Source organism: Strix uralensis, chromosome 21, assembly GCF_047716275.1.
Source record: "Strix uralensis isolate ZFMK-TIS-50842 chromosome 21, bStrUra1, whole genome shotgun sequence".
Lineage (NCBI taxonomy): Eukaryota > Metazoa > Chordata > Aves > Strigiformes > Strigidae > Strix > Strix uralensis.
The window spans coordinates 12251950-12267147 of record NC_133992.1 but is presented as its reverse complement, the minus strand read 5'-3'; the positions used below and the strand labels follow the sequence as shown (position 1 = coordinate 12267147).

The 15198-nt window shown below is 42.5% G+C and overlaps 1 protein-coding gene across 13 annotated transcripts in view; it reads right to left on the bottom strand.

The window, feature by feature from the left end:
• The window catches only part of SCAI (suppressor of cancer cell invasion), a 44896-nt gene that overhangs the window by 23825 nt on the left and 5873 nt on the right, over window positions 1-15198 (bottom strand). For 7 of the 13 annotated variants that reach the window (XR_012631864.1, XM_074891477.1, XM_074891487.1 and 4 more), the window contains one exon: window positions 4935-5066. The exons of 1 other annotated variant lie outside the window; for it this stretch is intronic. Coding sequence is in view for 11 of the 12 variants with exons in the window: in XM_074891477.1 (XP_074747578.1) it covers window positions 4935-5066 (132 nt within the window). In the remaining variant the exon portion in view is untranslated. Of the gene's footprint in view, window positions 1-4934; window positions 5067-6746; window positions 6849-7362; window positions 7502-11164; window positions 11225-15198 lie in introns of those variants that run through there. 5 more of the 13 variants (XM_074891483.1, XM_074891484.1, XM_074891480.1 and 2 more) reach the window with 3 other exon arrangements.

Genomic DNA, 15198 nt, shown 5'->3' with positions numbered 1-15198 from the left:
AACATATGCTTCAGGGCACCAACATCTTCATCCAAATATAGCCTGATACAAACACATGCAAAAGCATTTACTGCAATGAATGATTCATGACTTTCTATTGTTGCAATAGATGTTAGGCATTTTAGCTAAACAAAAGAAGTTAAGAAGCTGTCCAAATGCATGGCTAAGATAAACTGCAGGCTTTGATACAGCAAGATGTAATGTTAAATTAGCACATCCACAAGTTTCAATTAAAAAAAAATAATTAAAAAATGAATATAAAACAACACTAAAACTGATCATTAAAAAAAATAATAAAAATCAAAATTCCCTGGCACTAACTTAAAGAATGACTGAATTAGCAAGTTGACTCAAAGAACCCTCCCAGCAGTAAATTGGGCTTTCTAGGCCAAGTTGCTTAGGCCATTTCAGCAAAGGTCTGACATAAGGAAACAAGAAAACATTCCCTTCTTCGCTCAAGCACCGAGAAGTAGGTATGTGCACAAAGGAAGAAATAACCAGGTAAGGATTTGCTGATCATGCTTACGCACATATCCCTCATCAGGAAGCCAATGCACTCTCCATACCTCGCCTGCCATCTTCCCTTGCGCACCCCTGCACCCCCTCGATTCCGAGCCCTCCTCTGTGCGAGCCCCAGCATTCTTACAAAACCTAGTTCAACTCATTTGCGCTGCACTGGTTTTGGAAATATGAAAACGGGTGGCATTTTAAGAGGTCTCTGTTGGCGCAGCGTACACGTGTTTGGGCGCTGCTCTCCACAGGCACTGCTGGGTGTCCACACGCATGTTCCTCCAGCAGCGTGCTCGCCTAATTGCAGCTGGCATAGCTGCACAATACCATGCGATTCCTCGGCTCCCCAGGGAACAGGGAAGATCTCCATGGAAACAGACAGTAGCACTTGTTCTTTTGATAGTATTCTGACACGGCTGTAATAAAACTTCATTTATGACAATACATTACCGTGGTTTCACCACAGATTTTTGCAGACAAGAGCTGCCATTGCTGCCATCCATTTACTGATTTGTGTTCCGAACATCATGCGTGTTCCTCCCATGTATCAAGAAATTGTGCTGTGAGAAAATGGATGCATAAGCAAAAGAGGACATTTAGTGCAGTTTTTTTATCAGACCAGAGGATCTGCATTATTTGGTGAGAAATAGCCCAAAAGAACACTAAAGACTCAGCTGATTGCAGAGTGGATTATTAATGCAGCTCCTCCCACTGAGGGAGACAGGGAATACAGATCCAGAAGCAATTACACACCCAACTTGAGAGCAAAAGACCTGTGTTACAGCAAGACATTTCGCTGCTTCCAGATCTACAGAAGGACACTAGAGCAGTATGGAGGGAAAAAGGCAACAGCCTCGGTTTCCTCGGGGTGTGCCTGGCCGAGGATGCCACGGCCACAGCGGGCAGTGACAGGGATACCCGCGCGTGCTGTCACTGGTGGGGATCAGCTGTGCGGGAGGGGGGAAGTGGCAGCAACAAGGAATCCAGATGCAGAGGAAGGAAGGGAGATGCTTTGATTTAGGACAGTTCTATCCAGACAAGGAAGACAGTTACACATTTCATTACAATCACCTCCAACAAGTGGAAACTGTTTCCAATTTCTTGGCTTTTAAAACATTCCAAACCAGACATGAAGTCACAAACTCAGCTGCTGTAAAACGATGGGTTTCTCACACTGGGCACAGAAGACTGGTTCCCCTGCCACACTAGAGTGGCTGGTGGATAAATTCCACAGACAGTCCAGAGTTTTATCCAATTCTTGCTGTACAGTCTCAGCAAAGACCAGCACTACTTATGTGCTCATAATTAATTTTCTATCAGTAGTTGATTTCAGCCATGCTGTTGGCAGAAGCCAGATAATACTGGCTGAAAACCAATGAAAGGTGCTGAGGTTTGTTTGGCCAGCACCACACAGAACGGGGCACACGGGGACAACTTCCAGAGATGTAAAGATGCTGAGAAAGTCCTAGAGACTCGACAGTACACTTCAAAAAGGAAGGTTACGATAACTAAGTTTAACATTCAGAGCTTTAAATACATTCACAGTTTTGACAGGTGATAAAAAAGACAATTTAATTTTATGTTGATAGGCTTCTAGTAATTACAGGCTCCCGTTCCCAGAACCTAAGCAGCAGTGGGATAACAGCGTTGTGGTGCAGCTTCCCCATCACCTCTAACAACGCACAGAGGCAGTAAGCACACCCGTAGCACTCACCAGGACTTGTCTCCCTGCTGCACTCAGCGTGAGAACCAGTCCCATCCCAGTACCAGACAGGGTACAGCCTGCAGCATCACCTGAAGGTAACAGCGTCCTGTTGTTTCTAAACCAGCAGCGTGGGACAGAACCGAGAGGTTCAACTTGCATCTTACTAGAAGTCTACAAACTAGTTAAACGCTATCAGCTCTTCTCATGAAAGGCCAGCAGTCGTCATTCTTGCAGCCTGCACAATGAGCAACAAGACCTTAGAATCTGGGAGAGTATGATATATGTGGGAAGTCTTTTCATTTCTTCAAGTTTCAAGCTTCTCTGTGATACTGAACACATTTAAGCACTTTTTAACACTAAAAAGAAAATAATAACTGGTGACAGTACACCATGAAAAACTGTTTCCTAACACGCTCCCTCTTTCCAGCCTTTTCCCAAGAAAAAAGTGAGAGTGGGGAAAGGAGAGAAGAAAGCAATTGAAACATACTTCATTAACAGTTTCTAAGTTCTAGCTCGGGGTTTTCGAAGAGGCAGTACAGACACTAGAAAGACAACCTCCCCTCTAAGTTATTCTAGCAGGCATGGCCACAAAAGGATGGTATCACTGGTAGTGCAAGCATGAATTATACTTTGGAGCAGCAACCTTGGCAGATCATCATATGTTTTCCTCAAATGCTGCATTTGGCATCTGTATTGGGAAGAGAGGAAGGAAATGCTACTGAAACAAAGACGTGGCAGGCTGAGCCCTTGCATTTTTGGCAGCAGCAACAGCTAAGCAGCTGCCAACACAGCTATAGGCTCAGTTCCCTGTAGCTGAAGTGCCCAGAGGAGGTTTCAGGAAGGAAATCATTGCTCTCCTCTCCCTCCCCCCATCACTTCTTTTCCATGGTAGGGACAAGAAAATGGCATAAAACACAGTAGCAAAGGCCATCATCATCTTCAAAACAGAAGGCAGCAGGAGTGCATCAAATGCATTTGTTATGCTAGAGAGGAACGCAAGCAACTGGACTAAGAAGAGGGTACTTGCCAAGTCATTTCCAGGTGAACTACCCAGAAGAGAACAAGCACTAACAGAGGAGATACCTGAAGATTATAATGCTGCTTTATCCAGTCATTATGCCCATAGAAATCACAGTCCTTACAGGTGAAATGGTGGTCAAGTTCAGTGCAAGAAGCAATTATGTTAATTGTGTGAAGTTCCAGTAAGGACAGAGGCAGGCTCCCATTACTGTATGCTCTTATTTTCACACAGCAGAGCCAGCTGCTGAAGCCCATCTCTCTATTTTTATTGCCCAAATTTCATCCAAAGGTATTTCCCATTTTCTTTTCATCTAGCTGGAGAAGAAGGTTTCTTTTTGGCAAAGTATCATGAATACACATGGAAACCACATCTCTCATCTGGAAATCTGATACAAGTAGTAACTCCCTGCATGCCCAAAGGAAAACACAGAATGGCTGTAGCTCCTCTGCCATCCCTGTGAGCTGAACCTGAGCATCACGCGTCCAGACATGAACTGTAGCAGTCTGTCAGGGACTCAGGCCAAAATTTCAAGCAAGCTGTACCAGAAAGCCAATGTAATGGCATACATGGTCCTGGAAGTCCTGGCCTCAAGATCTCAGTCCTTTTGCTTTACACTCTGTTTCATGGGGTGTCAGATACAATCACCAAGAACTCCTTGTCTTTACTGCCCATTTACCATTCAGATTTTGGAGCCCAAACTGTTTGTTTTGGATTTGGTAATCAATTTCTAAAGCACATGAAAGGATCATCAATAGTGGGGGGTGGCGGGGAAGGGGGGGAAGGAATTAAAAACATCTTTGCTAACCATCTGTGTTTGAATAACAGCAAGCTATATGGGCCCAAACATACAGTATTACTCAGAGACCAGTAAGAGGCTGAACTGCCAACAAGTTGTGAGCTAAAAACCATGTTGCTGAAGAGACTCTACAGCAAAGAAGTAAAACAGCTCTTGAATACATAACCTTTAACTTGGCATATATTGACATAAACAGGATGCCTGTATCACTGTCCAAACGTCAGCTATTTTCCTTGAACTCCCCTTACTCTTATTCCCCTTCTTATTGGTGCTGACAAAACAGCTAGACTTTCTAGATGTTATTGCAGATGTTTTGTAGGCAAATGCAGATTTTACCTTTCTCCACAGTACAGATTAAGCATTTGTTTCACCAGACACATACAGGCTATGGTTTGGATGTTTCTGTTTATCCCTTCCTAAATTTCTTCCCCAAAAATATTCCCTCTCCCGCTCTCTTCCTACCTAGGTCAATTCTTCTCATCCCTTTTTTTTGGTACAGAGACTGTGGGGTTTTGGACTTGAATGCTGTTGACTGTATACAGCCACACCTAGTCCCTAATTGTGTACTTCACACACAACACTTCGGTCAGAATTCTATCAATTTCACAGAATTTCCAACTTCTAGTCTGCTGTTACCTGACGTGACTGAGACATTCGGCTTACCTTTCTCACATTTCCTTCCTTACTGTCTCAGAACAAATGCGTAAACCTCTACTCCTACCCTCATTCTTACGTGCACGGTACAAAACTACCCATACATAGGTGCACGTTGTTCTCTCCTAAATAAACTTACTGGGTTTGAGTTCACAATGTTCATCGTACAACTGACTGCAGCATCACTCACATACTAACGTGTACATTCCAGTGCTTTTCTGAAGGAATACTGTCAAAAATGCACTAACCTTAGGCCATTGAATAGCTGTTTAGATTTATCCAATAAGTAGCAAAAGTCTGTCACTGTTTTCCTCTCTGCTTGAGGAATATCATCTTCAGCTCCTCCTGATGACATGATTTCTTTTAGGGCAAACTCAGTCCTATGAAGAAGAAAATAGCCATATTACTCAAAAATTGAGGGCTACTATGAACTCATCCAGATTAGATGCACGTACAGTTCCATGGGGATGGTAACAAAGAGCATGCAATTCTCCCACAGGTTACTCTTCTCAACACTCATTAAAAATAACAGCTGAGAATCAAAGCATGGGACTAATTATTGCACAATGCACTAGTTAACTGAGCAAAATTAAAAATAAAAGTGGTACAAGAGTCATAAAATAAAATAACTCCGAGGACTGTATTCACAAACACAAAACTGCCAACAAAAAGACTGTAACACAAACAGTACTTGGGTTTCATACTTGGACAAAGAAATCCTCTCTAAATTTGCCTTTCTGCCGAGGTGTTTATCCTGCAGCTGTATTTAGAGAGACTAGCCTCAGTTCTGTTTACATGCCATTTTCTTCTGTAACTGCTGAAAACTGTAGCTCACTGGTTCCTACTGCTAAAACACAGCAATTTTAGACAGAATGCTAAAAAATATCCTGCTTCCTCTCTACTTCTCATGACTGTTTAATTCCATGGCTTGCACTGCCCAAAATTATGCCTGCAGATCTATTTTTACTGTTCATATGAGCAAAATGTCATATTGTACAGTAATCACCTGAACAAAAACTAAGATATAATGTAGATAATCCTAGTACTGAATAAGTAAGGGAATATGAAAGCCTATAAAGGCAGAGTGGCTTTTAAAATCTTACTTGAAACATACAGATACAAAATTATCCTTTTGATCATCCAAAAGTGAGCAACAGATTTCTCAACTGCAGCCACAAACCATGCTCCTCTGAAAATGGCTGCCAGGTCTTCAGCTCTTCTGCGCTCTCTAAGAATTTTAGTGCAGGATAAACACACCTCTAACTGGGCAAATGCACAGCTTTTACTTTCAGCAACTTCTCTACCAGTTCTGGTAAGCACTTTTGTTAAGCAACAAGTTTCCATTTGTGCAGAAGCTCTGTTTGGATGCTATTTGCACAAATAATTACCTACAAGCCCCAATTCAAGCCAGAAAATGGCAGAGCTAGCTCCTTACAGTCATTGGAAAGTACCCAGAAGCATCTTTCATCAATTGTCATGAAAACCTTCACAATAACCAAACCGACTTTAGAAACACTTCCCTGAACAAACACTTCATGCCTACCAAATACAGCAGAAATTGGCATTCCTGCCCAGCTTCTGGGGATAAATTCATGAGCACAGCCTGCCCACCAAGCAGTTCCATGATCTCCCAGTTTAGACAAGATGCAGCACACATTCACTTGTCTTGACACACCCACGTGCCAGGGCACTAGAGCACTAGTGCGAGGCCAAGGGGCGCGCGGCACAAACCGCTTGTTGAGGAGTTCCAGAAAAAGGTAGGAAGTATCTAGGTATTGTCAGGTAACCACAATATGGGTGCCAGACAGCGTAAGGGAGGTCAAAACATACCAACCAGATGTCAAACGCTGCTGGCATGAGCCTCGCAAGCAGAACACAATATTGTGAAGCACCAGCCTGTGTTTGAAATCTCTCAACATTTACATTCACACAGCACAAAACAAACAACACCGAGTACTTAAAGCACAACATATGAAATCAAAGTGAACAGTGAGAGCTGAAAAAGCGATGTCAGAAGTAGCCAGGAGGTGAGTCGGGAATTTCAGGAAGAGGGACAGTACCCCAGGTCCTGTGTGCTCCGCAGCAAGGGTGACCTAAATCCTGTGGCGATGCCCTCGGATCCTGCAGCGCTCCACTGTGGTAGCCCAGGCACTCTAGAGCAGCTTCGGACACATTTTCAAAAATTGAGGAGCTTGCTTAAATTGCAAAGTATGTTTCATACAGCCTGTATAGCATGCCTTTAATTTAATGGTAAAGTGAATTTTGTTTTATGCTACGCTTAGTTGTACTATGCAACTACCCCAACCGCTGCTGACATTGGCCAGCTGAATTGGCGTTAGCCCTGGCGCAGACAAGTAAAGCCAACTGCAGTTCTTGCACTGAGGGAGGCCACTAGAGCCACGGCAAAGAGGGCCACTTATGCAATCGATAAAAGATATGCTAGAAAATTCACTGCCTGCTGGCCTGAAAGGTATCAGAAGGCAGGAAAAATACTTGCTGCAGAGAAAGGAGAGAAAGACCTCCTTCAGGTTATAGACAATTAAGGTGTATTTTGAAAGCCTACTCCAAGTCCTGACAGTTCCTAAATATTTAGCACAATATTAGTTTGGGAAAAAAAGAAAAATCAAGAGGGAAAAAAATAAAAGGAAAAGAGAGAAGAAGAGGAAAAAAGATTACCAAACTGAAAACAATACATTGGAGAATATTCTGTACGGTCAGCCTCCTGTACGGCTGTTGGCACGTGGGTTTGGACCTATTACTGAAGCAGAGGGCAAAAGCACCTTTTCTGCTCATGGAAGGAAACTGCCAAAAGCAGAGGGAACAACCTGTCTTCTCATCCGAGACTGCTGATGAGGAGCCTAGGAAACAAACCACATTTAAGCACGTTCTGACACTGCACAGAGACCTGAAAGATTAGCATACCCTGGAGACGCTCCGCTAGCACATTCAGTTTTTCCTTTATTCACAGGTTAAGAAATGAAAAAACGATTGTTGCAATCAAGCCACACAGATGGTATTAAGGCAACCAGTAGCCTGATTTCAGGCTAAAACGTGGTATTAAATAGCTGGGGTGAGGAGTAAGAGGCAGAGACTTACATGGAGAAGCATACAAAAGGAGCACACTTAGAGTAGTCAGGGATTTACTTTTTGAAAGCGAGGACATGATGTTAAGTCTCAGTCACTCAAACTTATCTCCAGAAAAGAATCCCTACTGGTAAAACAGACTGTTCCACACAAGATGTGAAACTACAGTACCTGCAACATTACATCTTCACTTTACAGCTGCATAAGCTGACATCTTAAAAAACCACATACACCAACATATATACATCAGGACTTTAGCTTGTATTGCTTTAGAGATCAAAATATCAACAAATGTCTGATCAAGTTCCACTTTAAAGTAAAGTTGCCACAAGCACAAAAAGCAGAGACCTAAAAAAAAAAAAAAAAAAAAAAAAGAAGTGTGAAGCACCAGAAACACACATATGAAAGGAAGGGATGGGAGAACAAAAAATTAATTAGATACAGAGATAGATTATTAGTTCAGGGGGAAGACAACAAAACCCTGTATCCTGTAAAATAAGTAATCTTAGAAAAAGTTCAGGTTCATTTGCACAGAACAACTTTGGTTTTTATGTACAGAGGGCCTGCCTGCCAGCCAGTCTTACTACAACGATAAGAGACTTCCCATACAACTGTATGTCCCCTGAACTTAGCAAAGACCATAAAAACTAGACTGTGTTGAAAAATGTAACAGTCCCACTGCACGTTAGTACGCCTACATTTTCTATGATTTAAGCAGAGGATGGCCATCACAAACAGGGGATGCTCTCAGTGTTCTGGGGAAGGTTACCATTGTGAAGCACTGTTACTGAACGTGACCAAAACAGTGCTTTAAAACAAAGAGCTGTACTTATATCATTGAGGTACTGCAGCTCAAACTCTGTGTGTGTGAGATGGCAAAATTTTCACAGACCTTCTGCTAAAACTTCGAAGTTTGTCCACGATTTTAATTTCCATGAAAACCAATACTCAGCAATAGGATGTTGATACAAAAAAGACTGAAATACAGCTAATAGTAGTAAACTAAAAACTCATCACAGGTGCTGTGTGAAAACATCCCTACCATTCAGCATTCCAAATACGCCTTCTACCTGGTTCTCATCTGGATTGCCATATGTATTTCATATGACATAAAAGAAAGACTTGCATGTTAGACCTGGAATAAAACACGGAATGCATACTTTCATCAGCATGCTTTGAATTACACATGCAATGCTTATTCTAAAAAGGTCTGTGAACAGAAATCTCTGTGAGAAACTCAAAAATATCTGCCCTGTATCACGGTCAGTAAAAACTATCTGCCAGCTTTTCAGACATGCTTAGCCTAACTTCATCGTTTGTCAAACAGTGTGATGGTGTATCCCTCTCACTCAACTTTAAACACCTAAACAGTGAGATAAATGCAAATATTAATCTCATTTTCTACTGACGCTTTTAGAGGGAGGGGACACTTTTAGAGGGAGGGGACACTTTTAGAGGGAGGGGAGTGACCAGACACTCAATCTAAGACATCAGAATGAATGGAGAAGACTCTGGGTGCTTCTGAAAAACAATTCCATTAGTACATAACAAATTAAACACAGAAGCCTCAATGTGTCCTCTTTGTTTCTGGGTTACTTTATAATAAAACAGCTAAATCACAGTTAAAAGTAGAATGAAATGAAGCCTTAGTTACCCACACAGTTATGAAACTATCTCTGTTCTTAATGACCTGAAGATGTAAGCACAACTGCCTGTGGGACAGAACAGAGGCAAGAGCCACAGCACCACTGGGATGACAGGACCAGTATGCTCCAAATAACCAACTTTGGATATTGACGATGAATGAGATCAAGTTTCACTCTCTTGCAGGATAATTTAAGGCATATTCTGCCTCTGCCACATACAGCACTCAGAAAACAGCAGTACCTATATATCCAGTGTCTTTACACACGTACATGGTGTACTGGAAAGTTCTATTGAAAATCCTTAAAGGTTACACTTTAAAAGTAAGCACGAGTCCTGCTCAGAATGGACTGGTTTCTTACTCACTACACATCAAATTTATCTTCACAATGATTATAAAATAACACCATCAGAAAGTACATTATAAAAAAATATTCAGACTGAATCACATCATGGGCAAGCGAAGTCTTCCTTATAGGAAAAAATAATCAGGAAAAGAAATAAGGGCTTCAACCAAGAAAGAAATAAAAGCAGTGAAGAATTAAGCAGAGTGGTAATAATCATGACAATTTCCCTCTGGGAGATATCTTTAGAAAAGCTGCCAGAAGGTAATTTTTCTACACATCTCAAACTCAAAGAAGCATTTTGGTTACAGACATGAGACAGGCGCTGCTGCAATTTAAACCCTGGTTTCACTCAGCCACAGCACATGCCTGAATATGAAGGAAAGATGGGAAGGGAAGATGGAAAGAAAAAGGACAACGGGAGCCGTTAAATGATATGTGAAGCTGGCTTTTCCAGAGAAGGAAAACAGTTCTCTCATGCACTGGTTTTGGCTTGTCATGCTCTGGAGGGGGTGGTATTTGGTGCTGTACAAAGAACAAACTACTATCACGAGCAGCTCTGGAAAGGAGGAGGTCTTCCCTGCACTAAAGGCTGTTGTAATGCAGCAGCATTACAGACAGGAGAAAGAATTATTATTAGAAACAGCAAGTGGGCACAGCAAAGGGAGGAATATAGCTACTGACATCGCCCTTTCCTCAGGGACTGCTAAGCTCCAAATGAAAAATATAAATAAAATGCAACCAGTAGTGCATCCACAATGTGGACCTCTCCTTCTCTGTGATACTAGAAGAAACTCCACAGATGTGTGCTTCTCTTCTGCAAACAGACAGCTGTCCCAGTTTTGACAGCCCAGCTATACCAGAAATATCACCTACTTAATTTTTTGCTCTTGTGTTTGATGCTTTTTGCTTTCTGTCATGCAAAAGAAATTGTTGGGCTGTTCTGCATGACAATTTTTCTTCTTTTTTCTTAAGTAGCACATGTTAAAAAAATGATCTCCAGAGTCTGCAAAAGGAGACACTGAAACATTGGTTTAAAAGACTGTTAAAATAAGTCAGAAAATGGTGACTTCCAGCAGAACTTAGTATTTTCTCAAAGATTTTGCCAACTCCTCAGGCCATACAAGGCAGAAGAATTGTGCTAGCCAAGCACTGCACTTGGTGTGCCAGGTTCTTTCCAACACTCTCAGAACGCACAATTCCAGGTTTGCTCAGTACAACACATTAATAGAATCTACAAATTCATCCCGTTGCAGCACCCAGGGTAGAAGAGCTTACAGGCACCCCAGAGGATGGCAACACCGTGCAAAGCAGCTGGAGCTGACAGGCAGCAGGAGGAGGGGTATGGGAAACGGATGAAAGTTTCATGATGCTAGCCAGTATTTTTAAAGTTATGTGTCACTTACATCACACGTTTCCACTTCCCTGTGGTTTGCCGTCTTTTGGCTAAGGTTTTCCAGGCTCAGCTGGAAGGGAAAAAGAGTGCTGAAGTCAACGGTATGCACTCCCCACCGGCCCTACGCTGGGACTCAGGCCTGTGAAGCGAGGCACGCTTTGTGAACGGTGAAAGAATACTCTGGTTCAGGGAAATCAGGCTGACAACGACAGTCAAGCATGGATGTGTTAAATAACTGTATTGCACACGCACCCCCTTAGCCAGATTTATTACTTAGGATCACCATAACCTGCCCTTCAGCTGCCTGCTAGAAGCGGGTGGTCAGAATTCACACCTAGCGCTTCCAAGCAAATAAAACCTCATTCCACAGAAAATTTAGTGATACTGCAACTGTATGGCATACTGCACAGGTGGCAGGTAGGAGTATGGAACTCTGTTGAGTAAGGACAGGTAGAATCAGGGGCAGTTCCCTGAGCTGCATTGCAGAGCTGGCTGGACGCGGCGCCTTGACCTCCTGACAGAGCACTTGCACAACCCATCTGTCTTTTTTTAAGCCCTGGCTTCTGCTCAGTTGTGGAATCTTGAGTGTCTCCAGCCTTCCAGTCAACCTGGACAGTCTCATCACATGAGTATTTAGAGGATAAAAGCTGTGAGTACCTATTAGCAGCATTTTATCTATGTCACCTAAACAGTCAATTGAAAGAACAACTCTCTTCTCACTAGAGCATCAGCATTAGACTTAAAACTCTCATCTTGTACTACTAGAGGCAAACAATCTCAAAGACTTTAGCGGTGTATTTGTTCTGTCTGGTATTTTACCAAGGAAATTAGAGTCTGTGCTACTGAACACAAGCAGTGTGGAGCACAGATACTTCACACCATGATACACAACCCGTCTGTCTTACTTCAAAACCAGAAGAATTTAGTCTTAAATTTTTATACATTTATACTTTAAACTATCACTTTCAGAAAAAAAAAAAAAAAAGTATGATTTTGTAAGTATAAGCACATCTTTCAGAAGCAAGTCTTCCAAAAAATGAGAACACGTCACTCGTTGTGTCATTTAACAGGTGACCTCACACACCTCACAAATACTGATCACCAGGGTGTTCCAGCCCTCCAAAGATAAAGTCTGGATGTTAAACATTCACACTATGCACAGGAACAAATTTATTACAATGTAGAGAACTGATCAACGTGTCCCAGTGAAGCTTCTTGGCTAAAATTAGAACAAGAATCTGTATTTTATTTCAGGCTCCAGCTGTTTTGATCACTGAGCTCTGTGCCTTACATAACCCACACACAACCTTCTGAACAGGCCAGCAGGTGCAAACCCAACAGGACAACCCAGGACGGTTAATGCTGGGGACGGGGATAAGAGGGAGAAGAAGAACATTCTCTTTTTTTGGAAGAAATGCTCTTGTTTCTTTCAGCCACCCGCCTGAAGACAGAGAACTGAAAACCAAGCAGTGAACTAGGGTGCGTTGACCATATTGATTAACCTTTAGCCTGAGAATCAGAATTTCCTGTGACAGATGTAATACAGGACAGTGAACTGCCATACCAACTACAAGACTTAAACTCTTGCTGATCTGGAGTTTCATTGCTTGCATCAGATACAATGTTTACAGTTGAGGCTCTGATTATTATTAAAATTCTGGAGTTGAGCAGGAAGTATGTGTTTAGACAAGTGAGCTAATGATAAGGGTAAGTGATGGCTGCATCCTGATTCACAGCTCCATGGAGAGTTTTACCATTTTAATCAGGAAATCACAGCACAGAAATATAAACTGTTTTTCAAATGCTTCCCACTCCTTACTTAGAGATGCAAGTGGTAACCAAAAAGCAAAAGCAAACACACTTTCTATGTCTATCTTGTTGATACAGGAATTTCCCCAAACTAAGACGTTATTAGAACTGCTCTCCACAGAAACCAGTAGTGGAAAATACAGTCCAATGTACAGGATTTTAAAAGTCTCAAACCTTGAGTCAAGGAGACCAGCTCTCTTTTCACTTTTCATCCTGACACATCTCCAACAGCATCACTGCCAAAAGGGGATGTGATCTAAAGCCAGATGCCCCATTGGTATCTACCTCTTATCCATAAATTAGTAACACAGATAAAACTAAGCCGTTGATCAGTCATACCCAAAGCCTGGAACCATCATGTCTCAAATCTCTACCGAGAAACTCCCGATTTTACCTTCATCAAGTAAGATGTCTACCTTTGCTCTCTATTCGCCTCTCCTTTTCTTACAGAGACTGGCATACTCGCCTCCTGTGTTTTCTTTCAAAGCTATACTGCACGTTTTGGGAAAGCCATCTGTGCGTTTCCATGTAATCTGCTCAGAGTGCTAGTCCTGACAGAGCCTCAGACAACACAAAATTAATTAGAACCCAAATTCGTTCCTCTCGCCAGAATACCTAATTCTCCATTGAGAGCCGCTGTCCCGAAGCTCCCGAGACACCACTCGGTTCTACTCAAGAAACACTGAAATAAATAAATAACACCCCCCCACCATGCACATGAGCGTGCACGCACTGAAAGCTTCAGCCTGCTGGAGTCAGTACTTCAGAGGGAACAACAAGGAGCAGTTACACGTCAGACCATTTCTTTATAAAATATATGAGGGGAAAAAAAAAGAAAAAAAAGGAGTCCTTTATTATTCCAGGGTTTTTAGTAAAAGTTGGAAGCAAACACAGACATTTCTCATCCCCAACCACTGTTCACCTCGGGGCACGTCTGCACTGCAGTGGCTGCAGCTCTTCAGACCTACCAAGCTCCTTTTACAGTAGCTCGCTCGGGCGCTGCGGGAGGCATCTGCGAGCAGGCTGAGCCCACGCCAGGGCTCCTGGTAGGGTCAGCAGTCCAGAAGGGCAGCAATACCCAGGCCTAGCTTAACAACTAGAGCGTTTCTGTACCAGCTATGCTCACTGCTGGATAAACATGCACACAGAATACACAATGAAAAGGGCTTGGGCAGAGCCCAGGCTTTGGAGACATTTTTTTGTTCGAACGCAACAATAAAAAGCAACTGAAAATGTAACTGAAGAAAGAGAAACAAGTAGCTATTTTATTTAGCTGATAACGCTGGTCAAATCCTGTTCTCTCTGCCTGGATGTTTGCTTGTTTCAAAAGGGCACTAAGGAGAAATGCAGCATGAACTAGGGGGCTGAAAAACTTGTATTCTGTAAACAAATTCCAGGGTGGCTGACTGAAAATCACCTGCAAACGCAACCGGTTCTACTCCTACTGGGAATTCTCCACGAAAGTATTTTTTCTACTAAAATGTACCATTTTTACAGCTAACTTGCAAAAGTAGTACTATCTCTAAAGGTTAAGCAAGAGGGAAGACATTTTATAAAAATAATAAAAACATACAAACCCAGCTGAGCCTGTGACACTAGCCCATACACTTGTGCACAGCCAGCCATCTTCTTTCACAGCAAGAGGAAGCCCTGTCCATGCCCTGTGGATCTTTCCCTCCCCATCACAACCACCCCAGCTCTCCCGCCCAGCAAAGGGAACTGCTTCAGCTGTCCCGGGACTCCCCACGCGCCGAGTGGCTGGCCAGATGCCTCCTACACAACAACAACTCTCTTCTGTCTGCGCTTCCCTTTAATAGATGCACCAAACATGTCGCTCTCCTTCAGCTTCCTTCGAGTTCTGTGAAAATTACTCGCTAGATAGTCGTCAGGACCATTCTCTCCCTACAGCAACACTGGCTACATCAGACAAGTGATTTAAAGGCTGCTTGGAGAAGATGAGAAAAGAGGAAACCTGACTGTGCAATTACAAAAACTTTGTTTCCTAAAAAGGGGAAAAGAGAGGGAAGGGGATATATAAGAAAACAAGATAAAATCACACACACACAATTCTCCAGATGCACACTGCTATAGCGAGTGGAAGTGACAGATAGCAGGCACACACAGTTATACAAGAATTTTATTACTGCAAACTTAAAGTTTAATACTTTCACATGGATGTGTAGTTCATTCCTCAGCATACCAGAAGACCAGAAGATCTGCAAACACTGTCTCAAA